General features: G+C 39.9%; 2 protein-coding genes across 8 annotated transcripts in view; one reads left to right on the top strand and one right to left on the bottom strand.

The window, feature by feature from the left end:
* The window catches only part of MARK3 (microtubule affinity regulating kinase 3), a 113136-nt gene that overhangs the window by 7664 nt on the left and 82819 nt on the right, over positions 1–22653 (top strand). The window lies entirely within an intron of this gene.
* On the bottom strand, positions 8184–8420 carry LOC113909067 (40S ribosomal protein S29-like). The gene has a single exon (XM_035727963.1). The coding sequence runs from the start codon at positions 8418–8420 to the stop codon at positions 8250–8252; it is 171 nt and encodes a 56-aa protein (XP_035583856.1). The 3' UTR covers positions 8184–8249.

The following is a 22653-nucleotide window of genomic DNA, read 5'->3' as shown; positions in this document are numbered from 1 at the left end:
CCATCTCCCCTTCACTTTAAACTTTCAAATTAAACCTGAAGGAGAGAACAGATTTCTTCCCTGGGAATATCCCAGCTTTAATGTTGTCTTATACAAGAATTTAAAGTATGTGCTTGGGGGCCTCTGGGTGGCTCAGTCGTTGAGCGTCTGCCTTCAGCTCAGGTCGTGATCCCAGGGTCCTGGGATTGAGCCACACATCGGGCTCCCTGCTCGGCGGGAAGCCTGCTTCTCCCTCTCCCACTCCCCCTGCTTGTGTTCCCTCTCTCACTGTGAATCTCTCTGTCAAATAAGTAAATAAAATCTTAAAAAAAAAGAATGTGCTTGGAGTTGGTCTGCAAGTGGTAATAAGGAGTTTGTGCTAATCCGTATGCACCTGCTTGTACAGTAATTGGGCGGGCGGAAGTTGGCACTGGAAACAAGGATTTTTTTTTTTTTTTTTGAGTCTTAACTTTTTCTTCAAGGTAAAGTTTTTCAGCACTGCATTCTAACCACCTGAGCTGTTCAGCCGTGGTTAGTCTTATGTAATCTTACGTAGACTAGATAAGGCATTGTGTAAGTGGGTTACACGGAATCTTGGTGTTCAGAGTTGAAACTTGAGCAGAGCAGGAGGTGTTTTGTTTGTATTTGTTGCTAACAGTTAGGCAGTTGCATTTGGGTGGATGTTCACTATTGGGGAGTTTGTATTATGGACATTTTACATGAAAATGTGTATTGGTACAATTTAGTATAAAATTTGAATAAGCTAAGCCCAAAGGTTTTTATTCTAGAACTTTAGATAACCCCATTCTTTATGCAGTAAATACCTTTATGACTTCATTGACTACAATAGCAGATTCTAGCATGAGAATCCTGGAGAGGAGTCTACCTAGAACCATTCCCTAACTCAGCCTTCTGCTCTGAGAATTGCCATTGTTTATCCAGAAGAATAATTTAACCCAGGGCAATCAACTTTCGTTTTTGAAGGCATTTGAGGTGTTTTCGATGGCATTCTGTTCATATACTCTCTCCATTTTTCCTTTTCTTTCCTCCCTTGCTAGCCCTTGCCTATTCCTAGTCCCTCCTTGGTACCCATAGGCATGTATTAGCTCTATTAGTGGAATGGACTAAAGGATCTTCCTTTCTTCTCTCAAAAGAAGGTTGCCATCTAGACGTTAAAGATATTTAATGATAACCTTCCACATACCATGGTAATGTATTCCAGGTGTTTTGTTTTGTTTTTTTTCATTTCTAATAACTTAGTTCAGGTTCTTTTTTTTTTTTAACATTTTATGTATTTATTTAAAAGAGAATAAGAGCATGAGCACGGGGCGAGGCTGTGTGTGGTGGGGGTAGACGGACAAGCAGACTCCCTGCAGAGCAGGGAGCCCGGAGCAGGGCTTGATCCCAGGGCCCTGAGTTCATGACCTGAGCCGAAGGCAGATGCTTAACTGACTGAGCCACCAAGGCGCCCCCGTTCAGGTTCTTAATATTTATTTTGTGCTTATTGTATAGTGGTTCTTCTTATTGCTGTGGAACAACTGTGGAACTCCACAACATAGTATTGTAAAACAACAGCCATTTTATTATGCTCACAGGTTGTGTGTAAGGAATTCAGACAAGGATGGCTTATCTTTGTTGTTCTATGTGGGACTTCAGTTTGGAGGATCTCAAAAGGCTAGGGGGGGTTGAACAGCTGGGCAGGGAGATCCACGTTCTAGATGGCTTCTTTACTCACGTATCTGGCACCTTGGCAGAAGGCTGGGCTCAGCTGGGACTCTTGGCAAGAGAGTCTATAAGGGCTCCTCCAACATGGAGGCCTCAATGTGATCAGACTTCTGAGGTTGTTCATCATTTCAGAAAAGACAGAAACTGCCTGTCTTATTACCTAGCCTCAGAAGGCACATAGTATCACTTTTTTCATTTTCTCTTGGTTAAATCTGTCACAACCACCCAGATTCAACAGAAGGGACATGGACCTTACGTTGTAATGGGAACTGTGTCAAAGACATCGGGTTCCTGTTTTCAAATCACTGTAATAGTAACTCTTCGGGTTTGTAATCTGATCTAGTATTTTATTGTGTGACCTTAGACAAGTTATTTAACTTCTTTGTGCCCCAGTTACCTCATCTATAAAATGTGATTGGTAATAGTGAGACCTCGCAGGACTGTTACAAGGATAAGGCCTTCTGTGCTCTGGCCTCCCTTCCCTCTTTGCCCTCATCTCCTACCTCTCTGTACCCACTACATCCATAGACCCAGGAGTCTTCTTGCTGTTCTGGGTACACACCAGGAACACTCCAACCTGAGGGCCTTGGCGTTGCCCTTCTCTTTGAACACCTTTCTTCCAGATATCCTCATGGCTGATTTTTCTCGCCTCCTCTTTACACATATCACCTCAGTGGTTTAATCACCTCTGGCTCTACCAGTCTCCCCAACCCTGATCTAGTTTTTTCTTTTCTCCATTGCAGTTGTTACTTCCTACATACCATATTATTTACATATTTCTTACGTAGATTGTGTTTTGTAGGTTTCCTCTAGTATATGGAAAGCCCCACAGGGACAGGAATATTTTATTTACTGACATAACAAATACCTAGAACATGCTTGCCATTTATTACAGGTGATCAACAAAATATTGGTTGAATTAGTGATTAAATGAGACAGTATGGGTAAAGCATTTGAAACAGTGCCTCATTCATAGTAACAGATAAATGTTAGCCGTCGTTAATGATGGTCTTTTTACTGGTCTTCTCATCTCTGTCCCTGTGTCCCTCAGCCTCTGCCCTCTGAAGTTATTCCACTGAGAGCATCTCCTCTCTCCCTTTTTAAAACCTAAGGCAGCTTGCTGCCTTGCTGCCTTGCTTGCTTTCATTTTATTTATTTATTTATTTATCTATCTATCTATCTATCTATCTATTTATTTATTTGACACAGAGAGAGAGAGAGACAGCAAGAGAGGGAACACAAGCAGGGGGAGTGGGAGAGGGAGAAGCAGGCTTCCCGCCGAGCAGGGAGCCCGATGTGGGGCTCGATCCCAGGACCCTGGGATCATGACCTGAGCTTCGGCTGACACTTAACCAAACTGAGCCACCCAGGCGCCCCTAAGACAGCTTTCTTAAAGAGAGACTCGATGGATAGTGTCTGGGCTTGCAAGTGGAAAGAAAGATGGGAGTGTAAGACTGGTTGAAAGAGTGATTATGAAGACATGTCTGAGGTAGGGTAGACAAGATGTGGAGCAAAAAAAAAAAAACAATGACAATGCATACAAGAAGTTGGATTTGGAATTACATACTTGGAATTGAAACTAGCCTTCAAATATAACTAAATCATGATCAAGTTAATTCACTTATCTGTGCCTCAAAAATATTTTATTTCACTTTTTTTATATTGAGATGTAATTGACATATAAAACACTAGTTTATTAGTTTCAGGTGTACAACATAATGATTCAGTATTTGTATTGATTGTGAAATGACCACCACAATAAGTATAGTTAATGATTAACATCCATCACCATGCATAATTAAAATTTTTTTCTTGTGATGAGAATTTTAAGATCTACTCTCTTAGCAGTTTTCAAATATACAATACAGTATTATTATCTAAAGTCACCATGTTGTACATTTACATGTGCTTTTTTATTTTTATCACAAGGAAATAACACCATCTACTCAGGGTTGTTGTGATTGAAGAAAATAACACTGATAACATGCTTGGTCCAATCCACACCACATCATGGGCATTGTATAGGTGTTAATTCCCTCTTAAGATAGTTTTTGTAGTGTTCTAAAAAAACTGGGTAATCTAAAGTCTTTGGTTTAGTCTTCAGAGTTCTTGATAGACCTTTCTAGCTTTGTTACTTTTTTTTTTAAAGATTTTATTTATTTATTTGACAGAGAGAGCACAAGCAGGCAGAGAGGCAGGCAGAGGGAGAGGGAGAAGGAGGCTCCCCGCTGGGCACGGAGCCCCATGTGGGGCTCAATCCCAGGACCCTGGGATCATGACCTGAGCCGAAGGCAGCCGCCCAACCAACTGAGCCACCCAGGCGCCCCTAGCTTTGTTATTTCTAACTGTTCAACTGTATAACCGTTAATACCCAGCCTGACAATTCTGCTTGCCTCTTTACCTAGAGATCTCACACCTGCTGGTTACCAGGTCCTGTGTTCTGAGACTGTAGAGGGACCTCACAGTCTAGTACTTCAGTGTAGAAATTAACTAAGCTAAGGGTTGGGGATAGAAAGGGGAGCAAGGCAGAAAGGACAGCCTAGTCAGGAGCATAAAGATAAATTGCCAGCCATCATGATGTCAGGGAACCTAGAGCCTTTTATTTTCTTCCCCTCCAGTGTCAGTGCCATCTATGAGAGAGTTGTGAGAGATGAAAGTGGTTAGACACGCAGGTTAGGGGGGATAGTTCCCCATCCCCCAAGTTTTCTTAGCTTTTCCTTGTGCTAGTTCCTGGCTTGAAATAGCCTTTGTCTTCCATTAGAACTCTACTATTTATCTTTCAAAGACTATTCCTTCACCTTTAGGATACCTGTTTCTCTTGCATCTCACTCAAATGTGATCACATTTGATCTGAGTGCTAAGCACTGCATTCTCCTACACAGTAGCTACCAGCCACGTGCGGCTACAAGCACTTGAAATGGGGCTAGTCTGAATTAGGATGTTCTGTAAGTATAAAATATATATGAAATTTCAAAGACAGTATGAAAAAAGGAATGTACAGTCTTAATCTTTTTATATTATGTGTTAAAATATTTGGGAATTTGTTGGGGTTAAATAAAAAAAAGTTTAACCAGTTGCTATGTTCTTTTAATGTTTCTATTAGAAAATTGAAAATTAAATATATAGCTCATATTCTGTGTACTCGATGGCACTTAGAATACCTACTCTCTGATTTTTCTCAATGGGGCAGGGATTGCCCCTTGTTTTAGTTACTGTGCCTCAGGTTAGCTCTTCAGCTAGGTTAGGAGTGCCTGAAAGGTTTGGTACCATACTTTATTTCATCACTTTGTAGTGCCTGGCACTTAGTAGTTGCTTGGCCTAGAGTTAACTGGTCAAAAGCTACCGAGTGAAAGTTTTCTTTAGCCGCAATTTGTGCCTTATAATCCTTCTGAGGATTAGACGAGTAAATTATTTTTCAGTCTATTTCATTATTATGATAGTTTACCTGTTTTACCAATAATAGTATTTTATTAAAAGTGAAACCAATTTCACTGAATTTATGGATATGAACAATAATAGTTCCCCATTTCTGTTCTGCATATTCTTAGAAACTTTTTTACAAATTCATCTGCAAAGAAGTCACGTTATCTTTGGTCGGTGTGCACTCCCTTTCTTGTTTTATTCTTAATTCCCATTTCCCTCCAAGAGTGACTGTTCTTTGTTTAGGACGTTGTAATGTGTGCATGTGCTCTTACAGAGTGTACGTTTGGCACTTCATGTAAATATTAGCTAGGAGTGGGCTTGCTCTGTCACAGAAAATATAGATAGGGCCCAAAGTTGCCCTCCTGGATGGTTCCATCAGACCATACTCTTACCAGTGGTGCAGAGTGTCCCTGGTTCCTGCCATTATTTAGCATTATCCAGTTTTAATTTTTTGCAGGTCTGTTAGATGTAATATCTCCTTGTTAACTTGTATTTCTCTATGATTTTTATTAGCTCTATATATTCCTTGGCTTTTGGAGTGTCCTGTAATTGCTCTTTTTCCTCTGTCCATTTTTCTTTTGGGTTGTTGTCTTTTTCTTGTTGATTCTTAGGTATTCCTTGATTTTCTAGATGTTACTCCGATATAGGTTTTATTTAATTTATTTTTTATTTTTAAAAAATATTTATTTGAGAGAGAGAGAGAGTGAGCATGAGCAGGGGAGAAAGGGAGAAGCACACTCCCCACTGAGCAGGGAAGCCTGTCATGGGCCCTGATGCCAGGACCCTGAGATCATGACCTGAGCCGAACGCAGACTCTTAACCCACTGAGCGCCCCTTCTGTCATCTTTCTATAATGCCCTTCATTGAACAAATCCTTAATTTTGGTGTAACCAACATAAACCTTTGCCTTGTGTTTGTGCTTTTTTTTTTTTCTTTTTCAAGATTTTATTTATTTTTATTTATTTGACAGAGAGCGAGAGATCGAGATAGAGAGAGAGAGAGCGCGCACAAGACGGGGGAGTGGCAGGCAGGCAGAGGGAGAGGGAGAAGCAGGCTCTCTGCTGAGCAAGGAGCCTGATGCGGGACTTGATCCCAGGACCTTGGGATCATGACCTGAGCCAAAGGCAGCCGCTTAACCCACTGAGCCACCCAGGCCCCCCTTCTGTCATCTTTCTATACTGCCCTTCATTGAACAAATCCTTAATATTGGTGTAACCAACATAAATTTTTGCTTTGTGTTTGTGCTTTTGATTTGAAGTTTTACTTAAATCCCCGAATCACAAGGATATTCTCTTTTATTTCATTTGTTAACCTTTTATCGTTTTACCTTTCACATGTAGATTTTTAATCCCTCTAGACGAAGCCTGCCTTTGCAAGTGGTCTCAGGTAGGGATCTAGTTTTATTTTTCTTACAGGCTTATATGTGAACTGGTTTTCCCACTGCTGTCTACTCAGCAGTCTATCCTTTCCCCACCAGTTTATAGGGCCCCTTTCATTATATCTTATATTCCCACATACTTAACATCTTTTAGCTTTGTATTCTGGTGCATAGGGCTGTTTGTTGTGCCCAAACCTCACAGATTTTCTGTTCTTTTTTATTTATTTGACAGAGAGAGAGAGTGTTAGCCAGAGCAGGAACAGAAGCAGGGGGAGTGGAAGAGGGAGAAGCAGGCCTCCTGCTGAGCAGGGAGCCCGATGCAGGGCTTGATCCCAGGACCCCAGGATCACGACCTGAGCCAAAGGCAGACGCCCAACAACTGAGCCGCCCAGGCGCCCCAATATTTTTATCATTTTAGGTTTTCTCTTCTTTTTAATGACTGTAGCTTCATAGTCTATCTTAATCTGTGTATCTGTTTCTATATCTTCTCTGTTGCACTTTTTATTTTGAAATAATTTTAGACTTAAATAAAAATTGCCAAAGTAGTACAGAGTTCATGTGTGCCTTTCACCCAGCTTCCCCTAATGTTAACACCTACATAACCGTGGTTCAGTTATGAAAGCCAGAAAATTCATACTGGTCTGAGACTGTTAATGATGATGATTATAGAACTTACTTGAATTTTCACCAGTTTTTCTTCAGGGTTCTTTTTTCTTTTCTAGGATCCAGTCAGAGATCCCACATTAGTGTCTCCTTGGTCTTCTCCAATTTGTAATGGTTCCTCTGTCTTTGTCTTTTATGCTCTTGACAGTTTTTTTTTTAAGATTTTATTCATTTATTTGAGAGAGAGAAAGAGAGCACAAGCAGGGGAGCAGCCGAGGGAGAGAGAGAAGCAGGCTCCCACTGAGCAGGGATCATGGGATCATGATCTGAGCCGAAGGCAGACGTTTAACCGACAGAGCCACCCAGGCACCCCTTGACATTTTTTTTGTTTTTAAAGAGAGAGAGAGAGACAGAGAGCTTGCACACACCAGTGGGGAAAGGAGCAGAGAAAGAGGGAGAGAATCCCAAGCAGACTCCCTGCTGAGCATGGATCCTGCTGTGGGGCTCAGTCTCAGTCCGTCACTTAACCAACTGAGGTACCCCTGCACTTGACAGTTTTGATGAGTACTGGTCAGATATTTTGTGAAATGTCTCTCAATTTAAGTTTGTCTGATGTTTTCTCACAATTAGATTAAGATTATATATTTTTGGCAAGAATGCCCAGAAACGATGTTGTGTGTCTCTCAGTGCAGTGATATTAGAGGGTACGTGATAGAAATACGTTTTGTTATGCTTATGTTAACTAACCTTGATCACTTTTTGTTTCTGAGCTTTTTTTTTTTTTTAACTCTTTTGTCAGGGCTGACCTGGCAATTATTCATCCTTGTAAACTTCAGAGTAAAATTAAAATTACACACAAACTTTTAAAAAATTCATTCAGAAACTGCTAACTGGAAATTTTAATTGAGATTGCATTGAACCTGTAGATTAATTTGGATAGAATTTGTAGTATCTATTCAAGGGCATGGAATTTCCATTTATTTGAGTATCTTTATGTCTTTTATTTATTTTTTTAAGATTTTATTATTTATTTTTAATCGGAGTATTTTTTTTACATACAATGAGTTGACATTAAAGTAGATATCTTGGTTATCTGCAGTTAAGGTAGGTTATCTTGGATGACCAATTCAAGGAAGTTCACTTAATCCAACTTAATGAAGCCTATATCCTTCGTGTACTGACGGAAACACTGGCGGCATATATTGAGGCCGTATTTCTGGATCAGACCGTGCCGGTTTGAGCAGACGCGGCAAGAATGAGAATGCTGGACAAATTTCCTCGGATGGCTCCAGTACAGCTGCTGGTGACCCATCTTGCTCTCTCGGATACAACGAGGCAAAAGCAAGATTTTATTTATTTATTTGACACAGAGAGAACCAGAGAGAGCAGACAGACAGAGAGCAAGCACAAGCAGAGGGAACAGCAGGCAGGGGAGAAGCAGGCTCCCTGCTGAGCAAAGAGCCCGACATGGGGCTCGATTCCAGGACCCTGGGATCATGACCTGAGCTGAAGGCAGCCGCTTAACCAACTGAGCCACCCAGGCGCCCCTCTATATGTCTTTCATTAAAAATTTAAAGCTTTCTCCAGAGAGCTTGTATATATTCTTGATTAAGGTAGTTTCTACCTGCTTTGTATTTTGTATTGATATTATGAATGGTTATTTTTTTTTTTGTTAAGTATTCTGTCAGGTTACTAGAGGTGTAGAGAAATGTTATAGGTTGATCTTGGACCTTACCAAACTCTCTCATGAGTTCTAGTGGTATTTCTGATTCTATTGGTTTGTAGGTAGATCATGTCATCTACAGGCAAAGACAGTTTTATCTCTTTCCTTCTGATTCTCACATCTTAACTTTTTTCTTTCCTTAAAGTATTGGCCATGACCTTTTGTATTTCGTTAAGTAATAGTAGTGGTAATAGGCAGCTTTGTCTTGTTTCTGATTTTAAAGAAAGGATTCTAAAGTTTCTCCATTTAGTGTAGTATTTACTGAAGGTTTTTGGTCCATAATTTTTTTTTTTTAAGATTTTATTTATCAGAGAGAGAGATGGAGAGAACAAGTGGGAGGAGCGGCAGAAGGAGAAGCAGGACTTGATCCCACGACCCTCGGATCCCTCGGATCATGACGTGAGCCGAAGGCAGGTGCTTAACCGCTTAACCAACTGAGCCACCCAGGCGCCCTGGTCCGTGATTTTTATCAAATTAAGGAAGTTCCGTTCAGTTTCTTGTTTGCTAAAAGTTTTTTAAATCACAAATTGTTTAATCTTATCAAATATTTTTTCTGTAGTGAATGAAATAATCACCCCACTGCTTTCAAAAGTGAAATTTGATTTTATGAGTATTTCTAAAGTACAAAATACTTGGGGGACAGCCCTTTATTGTCCCAGTTTAGCTTTGTAGATTGTTTTACACTTGAAAAACCTGCCCTGTGTTAAGGAGGTGGCTTGTTTTTTTAAGGATTATAAAGGATGTGTGGGCACATGTCTTGTGTTTTACAAAAGAGACCAAGCTCTGTTCAGGAAGAGTTGAAACATAGTGTAAAGTTGTTTTAAACTTTTAAACCTGATTTTTTTTTCCAGTTTTATTGAGAAGTAATTAACATACATCACTGAAAAGTTTAAGACATACAGCAGGATGGTTTGATTTATGTAATTGTGAAGTGACTATCGCAGTGTATTCAGCTAACATCCACTTCTTATATAAAACAATAAAAAGAAAAGAAAGAAATTAATGAAGGGGAAAAAATTCTCCTTGTGATAAGAATTCTTAGGATTTACACTTTTAATGACTTTTTCCTGCGTATCACACAGCAGTGTTAGCAGTGGTAACCGTGTTGTACATTACATCCCTTAATTGCCGTATAACTGGAAATTTGTACCTTTTGACCATCTTCCTCCAGTTCTCCCTTTCCCTACCCATTACTTCTGGTAACCATAAGTATGATCTCTTTTTCTATGAGTTTGTATTTGTTTTCTTGTTTTTTGTTTTGGTTTGCGTTTGGATTTCACATGTGAGACTGTATAGTATTTGTCTTTGGCTTATTTCACTTAGCATATTGCCTTTGAGAGCTATCCATGTTGTTGCAAATGGTAGCATTTCCTTGTTTTTTTAATGGCTGAATAATATTCCACTGCATCTATATACCACAACTTCTTTATCCATTCGTCCAGTGAGGGACACTCAATTTGTTTCCATGTCTTGTCTATTGTATGTAATGCTGCTATGAACATGGGGATGCAGATACCTTTCTGAGGTAGTGTTTTTGTTACCTTTAGATATATACCCAGAAGTAGAATTGCTGCATCATATGGTGGTTCTCTTTTTAATTTTTTGAGAATTGTCCATACTGTGTTCCATAGTGGCTGTACCAATTTACAATCCCACCAGCGCACAAGGGTTTCCTTTTCTTCTATATCCATACCAGCATTTGTCTTTTTTTTTTTAAGATTTGTTTATTTATTTGAGGGGGGAGGGGCAGAGGGAGAGGGAGAGAGAGTCTTAAGCAGACTCTGTGCCTGATGTGGGGCTCAGTGTCACGACCCCGAGATCACGACCTGAGCCAAAACCCGAGTCAGATGCTTAACCGACTGTGCCACCCAGGCACCCCAGCATTTGTCTTTTTGATGATAGCCACTTTGACAGGCGTGAGCTGAAATCTTGTTGTGGTTCTAATTTGCATTTCCCCAATGACTAGTGATGTTGAGCATATTTTCATGTACCTATTAGCCTTTTGTATATCTTCTTTAGAGAAATCTCCCAAGTCTTTTGCCCATTTTTTAATTGGGTTGTTTTTGCTGTTGAGTTGTATTAGTTCTCCATATGTTTTGGTTATTAACCCCTTATCAAATTTATAGTTTGCAAATATTTTCCCATTTCATAGCTTGTCTTTTCACTTTATGGAAAAGTGAAAAGCTTTTTAGTTTGATAGTCCCGCTTGTTTATTTTTTATTTTGTTACTTGTGCCTTAGGTGTCATATCCATTACTGAGACCCATGTCCGAGAGCTTTGTTCCTATGTTTTCTTCTAGGAGTTTCATGGTTTCAGGCCTTAACATTTAAGTTTTTAATCCATTTCAAGTTAATTTTTGTGAGTGGTGTAAGGTATATGGGTCCAGTTTCATTCTTTTACATATGAGTACCGAATTATCCCAGCATCATTTATTGAAGAGACTGTCTTTTCTCCATTGAGTGTTCTTGGCTCCCTTGCCAAATATTAGTTGACTGGATATGCTTGGGTTTATTTCTGGGCTCTCAGTTATGTTCTCTTGGTCTATTTGTTTTTATGCCATTATCATACTGTTTGTTTGTTTATTTTAAATATTTTATTTATTTGACAGAGAGACACAGCAAGAGAGGGAACACAAGCAGGGGGAGCGGGAGAGGGAGAAGCAGGCTTCCTGTGGAGCAGGGAGTCTGATGCAGGCTCAATCACAGGACTCTGGGATCATGACCTGAGCCAAAGGCGTAGACACTGAGCCACCCAGGTGCCCCTATCATACTGTTTATTATCATAATGTATCTTTATAGTATAGCTTGAAATCAGGAGTTGTGATACCTCCTGCTTTTGTCTTTCTCAACATTTCTTTGGCTATTTGAGGTCTTGTGGTTCCATAAAAAATTTTAGTAGTGTTTTCTCTACTTCTGTAAAAGTGACATTGGAATCTTGATATAGATTGCATTGGATCTGTAGATGGCTATTAGTAGAATTGACATTTTAACAATATTAATTCTTCCAACCCTTGAACACAGGATATTTGTGTTGTCTTCAATTTCTTTCATCAGTGTCTTATAGTTTTCAGTATAGAGATCTTTCACCTCCTTAATTTATTCCTTGAACACAGGATATTTGTGCTGTCTTCAATTTATTTCAACAGTCTTAGTTTTCAGTATAGAGATTATTCACCTCCTTAATTTATTCCTTGAACACAAGATATTTGTGTTGTCTTCAATTTCTTTCAACAGTGTCTTACAGTTTTCAAGGGCGCCTCGGTGGCTCAGTCATTAAGCGTCTGCTTTCGGCTCAGGTCATGGTCCCAGGGTCCTGGGATTGAGCCCCACATCTGGCTCCCTGCTTGGTGGGAAGCCTGCTTCTCCCTCTCCCACTCCCCCTGCTTGTGTTCCCTCTCTTGCTGTGTCTCTCTCTGTCAAATAAATAAATAAAATCTTTAAAAAAAAAAAGTGTCTTACAGTTTTCAGTATAGAGACCTTTCACCTCCTTAATTTATTACTGAGTATTTTATTCTTTCTGATGCTATTGTATATGGGATCGATTTCTTTCTTTTCAGAAATCTCATTGTTAGTGGGGACACCTGGGTGGCTCACTTGGTTAAGTGGCCAACTCTTGATTTTGGCTTAGTTCATGATCTCAGGGTCATTAGATTGAGCCCCACATTGGGCTCCATGCTCAGCACAGAGTCTGCTTGAGATTCTCTCTCTCCCTCTGCCCCTCCCCTGCTTGTGATTTCTAAATAAATAAATAAATAATTTTTAAAAATCTCATTGTTAGGGATGCCTGGGGTGGCTCAGTTGGTTAAGCATCTGCCTTTGGCTCTGGTCATGATCCCAGGGTCCTGGGATTGAGTCCCACATTGGGCTCCTTGCTCAGCGGGGAGCCTGCTTCTACCCCTGCTTGTGCTCTCTCTCTCTCTCTCTCTCTCTCTCTCTCTCTCTGACAAATAAATAAATAAAAATCTTTGAAAATAAAAATAAAAATCTCATTGTTAGTATATAGAAAAATTACTGATTTTTTTTAAAGATTTTTATTTATTTGAAATAGAGTGAGCGAGAGGGAGAACACGAGCAGGGCGAGGGGGAGAAGCAGACTCCCCACTGAGCAGGGAGCCCAATGTGGGACTCGATCCCGGGACTCCAGGGTCACGACCTGAGCCAAAGGCAGTTGCTTAACCAACTGAGCCACCCAGGCACCCAACACTACTGATTTTTGAACTTAAATTTTTTTTAAGATTTTATTTATTTTTTATTTTTTTATAAATTCTTTTTTTTTTTAAGATTTATTTATTTATTTTGAGAGAGTGAGAATGAGAGAGAGAAAGAGTACATGAGAGGGGGGAGGGTTAGAGGGAGAAGCAGGCCCCTCGCTGAGCACGGAGCCCGATGCAGGACTCGATCCCGGGACTCCAGGATCATGACCTGAGCCGAAGGCAGTCGCTTAACCGACTGAGCCACCCCGGCGCCCCAAGATTTTATTTATTTTTTAACAGAGAGAGACAGTGTGAGAGGGAACACAAGCAGGGAGAGTGGGAAAGGGAGAAGCAGGCTTCCTGCCGAGCAGGGAGCCCGATGCGGGACTCGATCCCAGGACCCTGCCGAAGGCAGTCGCTTAACCGACTGAGCCACCCCGGCGCCCCAAGATTTTATTTATTTTTTAACAGAGAGAGACAGTGTGAGAGGGAACACAAGCAGGGAGAGTGGGAAAGGGAGAAGCAGGCTTCCTGCCGAGCAGGGAGCCCGATGCGGGACTCGATCCCAGGACCCTGCCCAAGCCGAAGGCAGACACTTAACGACTGAGCCACCCAGGCGCCCTGAATTTAATTTATTTCTTGCAGCTTCACTGAATTCATTGACTAGAGCTAACAGTTTTTTAGTTGAGTCTTTAGGGTTTTCTATATCTGGTACTTTGCCAGATAGATAAAAGGACAAGACTGGAACCATATTTATTATGGTAAAAAATTTAAAAACAAAAGATCATGCCTTTTTTTCCCCCAAGATTTTATTTTTAAAGTAATCTCTCCACCCAACATGGGGCTTTATTATTTACAACTTACTCTTGAGATTGAGAGTCACGTGTTCTACCAACTTAGCCAGCCAGGCACCCCTATAAAATCATGTCTTTTGCAAATAGAGACAATTTTACTTCTTTTCTAATTTTGATACCTTTTTTTTTTTTCCTTGCCTGATTGTTCCCACTAAGACTTCTAGTACTATGTTGAATAGGAGTGGTGAGAGTGGGCACCCTTGTCTTGTTCCTGATTTTAAAGGAGAAGATTTTATCCTTTCACCATCGACTATGATGTTAGCTGTTGGGCCTCACATATATGGCCTTTGTATGTCAAGATATGTTCTTTCAGTGCCTAATTTATTAAGAGTTTTTACCATGAATGGATGTTGACTTTAGCAAGTTTTTTGTTTTTGTTTTTGTTTTTTAAGATTTTATTTATTTATTTATTTATTTGACAAAGAGAGAGAGAGAGAGAGAGAGACAGTGAGAGAGGGGGCACAAGCAGAGGGAGGGGGAGAACCGGACTCCCTAATGAGCAAGGAGCCCAATGTGGGACTCGATATTTTGTTCACCCTGGGATCATGACCTGAGCCGAAGGCAGACGCTTAACGACTGAGCCACCCAGGCACCCAAATGGATGTTGACTTTAAGTCAGGGATTTTGCTGGATGCCTTTTCTGTGTCTATCAAGATGATCATGTGATTATTTTCTTTTATTGTTAGTGTGAAATACCACATTGATTGATATGCTGAACTATCTTTACATCCCAGGGATAAATCCCTCTTGATCATGGTAAATGATCCTTTCATTTTGCTGCTGAATTCAGTGTGCTAGTATTGAGAATGGAGAATTTTTGCATCATTATTCATGAGGGATATTAGCCTGTTGTTTACTTTTCTAGTAGTGTTTTTCTGCTTAAACCTGATTTAAGTCAGCTTCTCAAGTTTCAGGTTGGTGGTTTGCCAGAGAAATACAAGGACAAGCCTGGAACCATATTTATTATGGTAAATTAAAAATAAGAAAATTTTGGTGTGTGTCTAAGGTATATACTCATTTGTATCTTTTGGTTATGTGATTTATATTCAATGGCTTTTGTATATGGACATTTTTTAAGAAAAACTAATATGCATAACATAAAATGGAATGCATTCCCCTTTCATTTTTCTTATTGCTTCTTACATTAGTGTTGATAGAGCCCTGTAACAGTAGTACTTTGGCTGAAAGTAACAAACCCTAACATAATGGCTTAACCAGATAGGGGTTTGCTTTTCTTACAAAAGAAATCTAGGTAGCTTCCAGCTTTGGTTCAGTAGTACAATAACATTGGAGCTGGTGGTTTTTAAAAATACTTTGTCTTTTCTTTCATGTTTGAGACCTTATGGCTGCAGGATAGTTTCTACTTCTTCAGTTATGGTAGTACTGAAGGCACGACAAAGGAGGAAGGGACTACTAGTGTATCTGTTCCCCTTTATGAGAAACAAAAGGTTTTCCAGAACCACCCCCTCCCCCCAATAGCTTTCATTAATGAGAACTGGGCAGAACCAAGCCAAATGCTACATCTAGCTGCAGAGAAGTTTGAGAAAATAAGTATTTAGTTGGCTTTGTTGCCTCGCCAAACACACATCCAGGTTCTCTTGGTAATGAAGAAGGGAGAATTTGATATTGAGTAGGTATCTATAGTGTTTGCTCCATTCTCTAGTATATTACCTGGAAAATTAAATGTTTTGCATTAGAGTTTTTGGTTTGAAAATAGACATTTTATGAATTTGTTAATAATTTCCTGTCCTTGGCTTGTCTCTGATTATTTTCAGTAGCAGTGTACATACTCTAATTTTCATTGTGGCTGAAGTGGTATAAGCTCAAATCCATGGGAGAGAAGTTTCAGGACTCCTTTAATCTTTAAGAATTAAATTTAACAGCTTTGAGTACCTGTTACATGCTTAGTGTTGCCATAAATGTTGTAATGTGAATAATGAAGAATTCTATAACATTTTCTTTTTTTTTTGTCCTCGGGTTGTTTACTGGCTGGCTCCTTAGGGAGAGGAAAGAAAAAAAAAGCCTATGTATGAAGTAATTGGCTAACAGTACAAGAATTCAGAATTATTTGTCAAAATGGTTAGTATCCACATTGAGTGTCATAAGATTAGAAACATTTTTTTTCTTTAGGGCCACTGATAAAAGCATGGGAAGAATAAAATGAAGGCCAAATAGGGGTCATCTGGGTGGCTCAGTCGTTAGGCGTCTGTCTGCCTTTGGCTCAGGTCATGGTCCCAGGATCCTGGGATTGAGCCCCACATTGGGCTCACTGCTCTGCGTGAAGCCTGCTTCTCCCTCTCCCACTCCCCCTGCTTGTGTTCCCTCTCTAGCTCTCTCTCTCTCTGTCAAATAAATAAATAAAATCTTTAAAAAAATAAAAAAAAATGAAGGCCAAGTAGAAGAAGCACTACTAACTGTTACAGGGCCATATCAAACTAATGTAAGAAACAGTAAGAAAAATGAATGAGAAATGCATTCCATTTTATGTTGTACATATTAGTTCTTTAAAAAATGTGTCCATGTATAAGAGCCATCAAATTTAAATTACTATATAACCTGAAGACACAAATGAGAATATACCTTAGACACACATACACCCCCAAAAAATTATCTTTAATTTTTTTTAACATAATAAATATGATCCCAGGTTTACCTTTGTAGCTACCTGGTAAAGCACCAACCTGAAATTTGAGAAGCCTATTTAAGAAATCAGTTTTAACTGGAAAAGGACACTACTAGAAAACTATAGGCCAATATCCCTGATGAATAAATTGCTTCTGTTTTGAGGTTTGTTTTTTTTTTAAGTTAAACACATTAGAATTTTTTTTAAGATTTTATTTATTTGAGAGAGAGGGAATGAGAGAGAGAGAGCACAAGAGGGGAGAGGGTCAGAAGGAGAAGCAGACTCCCTGCTGAGCAGGGAGCCTGTTGTGGGACTCGATCCCAGGACTCCAGGATCATGACCTGAGCCGAAGGCAGTTGCTTAACCAACTGAGCCACCCAGGCGCCCTAGAATTTTTTTTTTAATTTTATTTTTAAGGGGTGCCTGGGTATCACAGTTGGTTAAGTATCTGCCTTCAGCTCAGGTCATGATCCCAGAGTCCAGGATGGAGCCCTACATCGGGCTCCCTGCTCAGCGGGGAGTATGCTTCTCCCTCTGCTCCTCCCCCTGCTCCTGCTCTCTTGCTCTCTCATGCTCTCTCTCTCAAATAAATAAATAAAATCTTTAAAAAAAAAAAGATTTTGGGGCTCCTGGGTGGCTCAGTCAGTTAAGCATCTGCCTTCAGCTCAGGTCATGATCTCAGGGTCCTGGGATCGAGCCCCGCATCGGGCTCCCTGCTCAGCGGGAAGCCTGCTTCTCCCTCTCCCCCTGCTGCTCCCCCTGCTTGTGCTTTCTTTCTCAAATGAATAAATAAAATCTTAAAAAAAAAAAAGATTTTAAAGTAATCTCTACACCCAACATGGTGCACGAACTCACAACCCCAAGATCAAGAGTCTCATGCTGTACCAACTGAACCAGCCAGGTACCACTAGATTTTTTTTTTCTTTAAAGATTTCATCTATTTATTTGACACAGAGAGAGACAGCTAGAGAGGGAACCCAAGCAGGGGGAGTGGGAGAGGGAGCCGGACATGGGGCTCCATCCCAGGACTCTGGGACCACAGCCCGAGCTGAAGGCCAGTGTTTAATGACTAAACCACCCAGATGTCCCCACCACTAAATTTTTTAATTTAAGGACTTTATGTTAAGGAAACAAACTAAATATACTAAGTTTAATTCTGTTATAATTTAACAAACATCACATATTTTAATCCGTTGTATGAGTTTATAGTCTATAATGGAAATAGAAGTTTCTTACTGCTTTGTGTTACGATTGTTTATTTGCATGAGTATGTATTAGTTAGGTTGAGTTATACTGTGATACACAACCAAAATCCTAGTGGTTTAACACAGTAAAAACCTTTGTTTACACAGTTTGCCTGAGGGTTCATTGGCTCCATGAAGATTGATCTCCCTGCCCAGGCCGGTTTGGTCCTTTGGTATTCTGTCTTTGGGCAATGCTCAGGATTCAGGAGAACAGAAAATGGTTGGAGTCAAGCACCGGCAGTTAAATGCTTCTGCATGGGAATGACATGTCACTTTTGCTTGCATGCCATTGGCTAAACTTAGGCCACGTGGCTGTGCCAGCTCAAAGGAGGGAAGAGGGTGTGAGTTCCTTTGTGAAGTCAGTGGACTCCTCCACAAACTCAGAAGCAAAAGAGCCAATATAGCGGGTAATAGTATTGTCTACAACAAAGTAGCATAATACAGATAGATAGAAAGTACCTCCAGAACCCAAAGGAAAAGAAAAAAAAATCTGATGAGATGGAGGAAGAGTCATGGAAGGCTTCAGAAAGATGGTGACAAATGATCCAAGCATAAAGAATGAGTAGGATTTTCTTAGGTTTGAAGAGAAGAAAGGGTACTCAAACTGAGGGACCAGGACCATGCTAGAGAATAGTGGATGATGTAGCCTGAAAGAAGAAATGGATTAGATCAGAGAGGACCTGGAATTCATTTCCCGTTCATTCAGCAACAGTGTATTGCACAGCTACTCAGTGCCAGTCACTGCTCCCAAGTTCTGGGAATATCTGGTAATGAACAAAACAGACAAAAAACTCTGTCCTCCTGAAGGTTACATCTAGTGGATGCTAAGGAGTTCCTCTTTTATTGTAAGTAGGTTGGGGAGTAAGCAAAGGTATAAACTTTGGATGCCTATGCATCTTAAGATTCTTTTAATATTCCTATTTTACATGCAATAGAAGACAGTTGATTTGCACATAAGTTAATATTTTGTTCATTTAACTGTGCCTCACTGTAGAAAACTTAATGCATGAAAAGCTGAATTTAAAAAACATGTAAATGAGAAAATATTTTTACATTACAAAAGCTTTTTTAACCCAAATTTTGGATAGTAGTGTAATTTTTTAAAATCTTTATTTATTTATTCATGAAAGAGAGAGGCAGATGGAGAGGGAGAAGAGGCTCCCCTTGGAGCAGGGAACCCAACATGGGACTTGATCCCAGGACACTGGGATCATGACCTGAGCTGAAGGCAGATGCTCAACAGACTGAGCCACCCAGTGGTTATATTATAGTAGTATATATATAAAATTATAGCAATATAATTTTAACGACTGTATTTTCATTGTGTAAATAGTAAAACCACTTGGACACATAGCTCATGGGGACAGGGATTTTGTTTTATGCACTGCTGTGTTTCCAGTACCCAAAACAGCCTGGCACATACATATACACATATAAAATCTGGGGCACCTGGGTGGCTCAGTCGGTTAATCGGCTGCCTTCGGTTGAGGTCTTGATTCCTGGGACCAAGCCCCGCATCGGCCTCCCTGCTCATTGGGGAGTCTGCTTCTCCCTCTCCCTCTGCAACTCCCCCTACTTGTGCGCACTCTCTCTCAAATAAAGTCTTTTTTAAAAATTTAAAAAATTAGGGGTGCCTGGGTGGCTCAGTCGTTAAGTGTCTGCCTTTGGCTCAGGTCATGATCCCAGGATTCTGGGATCGAGTCCCGCCTCAGGCTCCTGCTCCGCGGGGAAGCCTGCTTCTCCCTCTCCTGCTCCCCCTGCTTGTGTTCCCTCGCTCTCCCCTGCTGTGTTCCCTCTCTTGCTGTGTCTCTGTCAAATAAATAAAAAATCTTTTAAAAATTTAAAAAATTAAAATAAAATCTACCAGGCACCTGAGTGGCTCAGTTGGTTGGGCGACTGCCTTTGGCTCAGGTCATGACCCTGGAGTCCCTGGATTGAGTCCCGCATCGGGCCCTCTGCTCGGCAGGGAGTCTGCTTCTCCCTCTGACCCTCCCCCCGTCTCATGTGCTTTCTCTCTCTCTCATTCTCTCTCTCTCAAATAAATAAATAAAATCTTAAAAAAAATAAAATCTACCATGTCATCACTCAGTAAATGTTTGAATGAATGAATAGAAGAAAAGTTCTGTTTGGAAGATAGAGAAGAGAAATTTCCCATAATCTAAGCATCTGAACACTACAGTGATAGTATTATGTTATCATGTTATAGTCATTCTAATATATCTATTAAATCCCTGTTCTGTGCCAACTACTGTTCTAAGATCTAAGGAATAATAAATTATTTTACCTGTTTTCGTGAAACTTAAATCTAGTTTGGAAATAAACATATAACAAACATGATCACCAAAATTGTTTTGTTTTTTTTAAGATTTATTTATATGAGAGAGAAAGTGTGTGCGTTCGGTTGTGGGCTGAGTGGGGGGGGGGGCGTTGGGAACAGAGGGAGAGAATCTTCAAGCAGACTCCCTGCTGAGTGCGGAGCCTGACACGGGGCTAGATCCCACAACCCATGAGATCATGACCTGAGCTGAAACCAAGAGTTGGATGCTTAACTGACTGAACCACCCAGGCACCCCACCAAAATTCCTTTAAAACCATACTCCATCTGATGTGCAAAATTTGCATTACAGCAGCACATGTTTTGTTTACAATAAATGTACCTGTTTTGTGTGAAGCCCTCCTCTCATAACTTAGTTGCTGTTTTAGTTTTTTTCTTTGATAAACAGATCTTCATTTATAAATAAGCTATTTCTCCAAAGCTCTTATTTTGAAATTAGAATCCTTTTTGTTATAGGAACAGTATTACAAATTGCTTACATTTGTAGCTGGTTCATAAAAGCCAACTTTACTTAAAATATACATTTACAGTAAAAACATAAAAATTGTTTGCATGCAGTATTACATGATAAAACAAGTGAACCTATCCTAAAACCTGGTACCATGAGGGAAGAATAATTAGAGAATATGAGAAAGTAGATGGAATTTAACAGGGAAATTCTGAAAAAAGACATCTTCGAAGACTCCAGAAGCTAATCACACAAATTCTTAAGCTTTCACTTGAGAACACTTGTTTTTCCTTTTTCCTTGATATGTGTATTACAACATAGTTTCTTATGTTTATCAGCTGGATTCAGGCTTGATTTGATCTATAGGTAGTGAGAGAGCAAGAGAAAAAAGGGACATTTTCCTGGATAAAGAGAAAAAAGAATGAAGGAGATTTCGTGTATATGTATGAGTGCTGGGAGAGAGAGCAGTGCCCTGAAAGGCAGGCAGTGGGCCACGGCATCCTTTGAGCCAGGTGTGAGGCAAAAGGAAGCATGAGGCAGCTAGATGCTTGTACATGCAGAATTGTACACATTGGGTGTTTGTAATTCCAGTACCTTTCTGTTTAATATGATTAGAGGTATATATGCTTTGTTTTACTTTTATGGAGCATATTGAGTATTCATCTAACTAACATTTATCAAGGACCATATAGTCTGGCTGGTTTTTTCTTTAAGTTTTTATTTTAATTCCAGTTAATACACAGTGTTATATTGGTTTAAGGTGTATGATACAGTGATTCAGCAATTCCGTACATGACCCAGTGCTCATTGAGACAAGTGTGCTCCTTAATCCCCATCACCTATTTCCCCCATTCCCTCCCCTCTCCCCCCCATAACAATCAGTTCTCTATAGTTAAGAGTCTGTTTCTTGGTTTGTCTCACTCTGTTTTTTCCCCCCTTTACTCATCTGTTTTGTTTCTCAAATTCCACGTATAAGTGAAATCATATGGTATTTGTCTTGCTCTGACTGACTTTGCATTTATATACTCTAGATCCATCCATGTTGTTGCAAATGGCAAGATTTCATTTTTTTTAATTTTTTTGTTATGTTAACCACCATACATTACATCATTAGTTTTTGATGTAGTGTTCTATGATTCATTGTTTGCGTATAACACCCAGTGCTCTGTTCAATACGTGCCCTCTTTAATACCCATCACCGGGCTAACCCATCCCCCAACCCCCCAAGATTTCATTCTTTTTTATGGCTGAATAATATTCCTGTGTGTGTGTGTATCTCTTTTTTTTTATTTGAGATTTATTTATTTGCGAGAGAGAGCATGGTGGGAAGAGCAGAGGGACAGGGAGAAGCAGACTCCCCACTTATCAGGGAGCCCGACATGGGGCTCAATCCCAGGACCCTGAGATCATGACCTGAGCCAAAGGCAGATGCTTAACTGACTGAGCCACCCAGGAGCTCCTGTATCTCCTTTATCCATTCATCAATCAGTGGACATTTGGGCTGTTTCCACATCTTGGCTATTGTAAATAATGCTGCTATAAAATAGGGATGTGTGTATCCCTTTGAATTAGTGTTTTTGTATTTTGAGTGTAAATACCCAGTCGTGTGATTGCTGGATCTTAGAGTAGTTCTTTTTTATAACTTTTTGAGGAAACTCCACACTATTTTCCAGAGTGGCTGCACCAGTTTGCATTCCCACCAACAGTGCACGAGGGTTCCCCTTTCTCCATGTCCTCACCAACACCTGTTGTTTCTTTTGTTGTTGATTTTAGCCTTCTCACAGGTGTGAGGTGATAATCACATTGTTTTAATTTGCATTTCACTGATGATGAGTGATAATGAGCTTTTCATGTCTGTTGGCCATCTGTATGTCTGGAGAAATGTCTGTTCATGTCTTTACATTTTTTAAAATTGGATTGTTTGGATTTTGGGTGTTGAGTTTGGTAAGTTCTTTATATATTGTGGATACTAACCCTTTATCAGATATGTCATTTGCAAATATCTTTTCCCATTCCATAGGTTGCCTTTCAGTTCAGTTGATTGTTTCCTTTGCTGTGCAGAAGCTTTTTATTTTAATGTAGGTCCCAGTTTATTTTTTTATTTTTTATTTTTTATTTTTTAAGAT

This window comes from Zalophus californianus, chromosome 6 (genome assembly GCF_009762305.2).
Source record: "Zalophus californianus isolate mZalCal1 chromosome 6, mZalCal1.pri.v2, whole genome shotgun sequence".
NCBI lineage: Eukaryota > Metazoa > Chordata > Mammalia > Carnivora > Otariidae > Zalophus > Zalophus californianus.
Note: the sequence above shows the minus strand (reverse complement) of the source record. Positions and strands in the feature narration are given on the sequence as shown.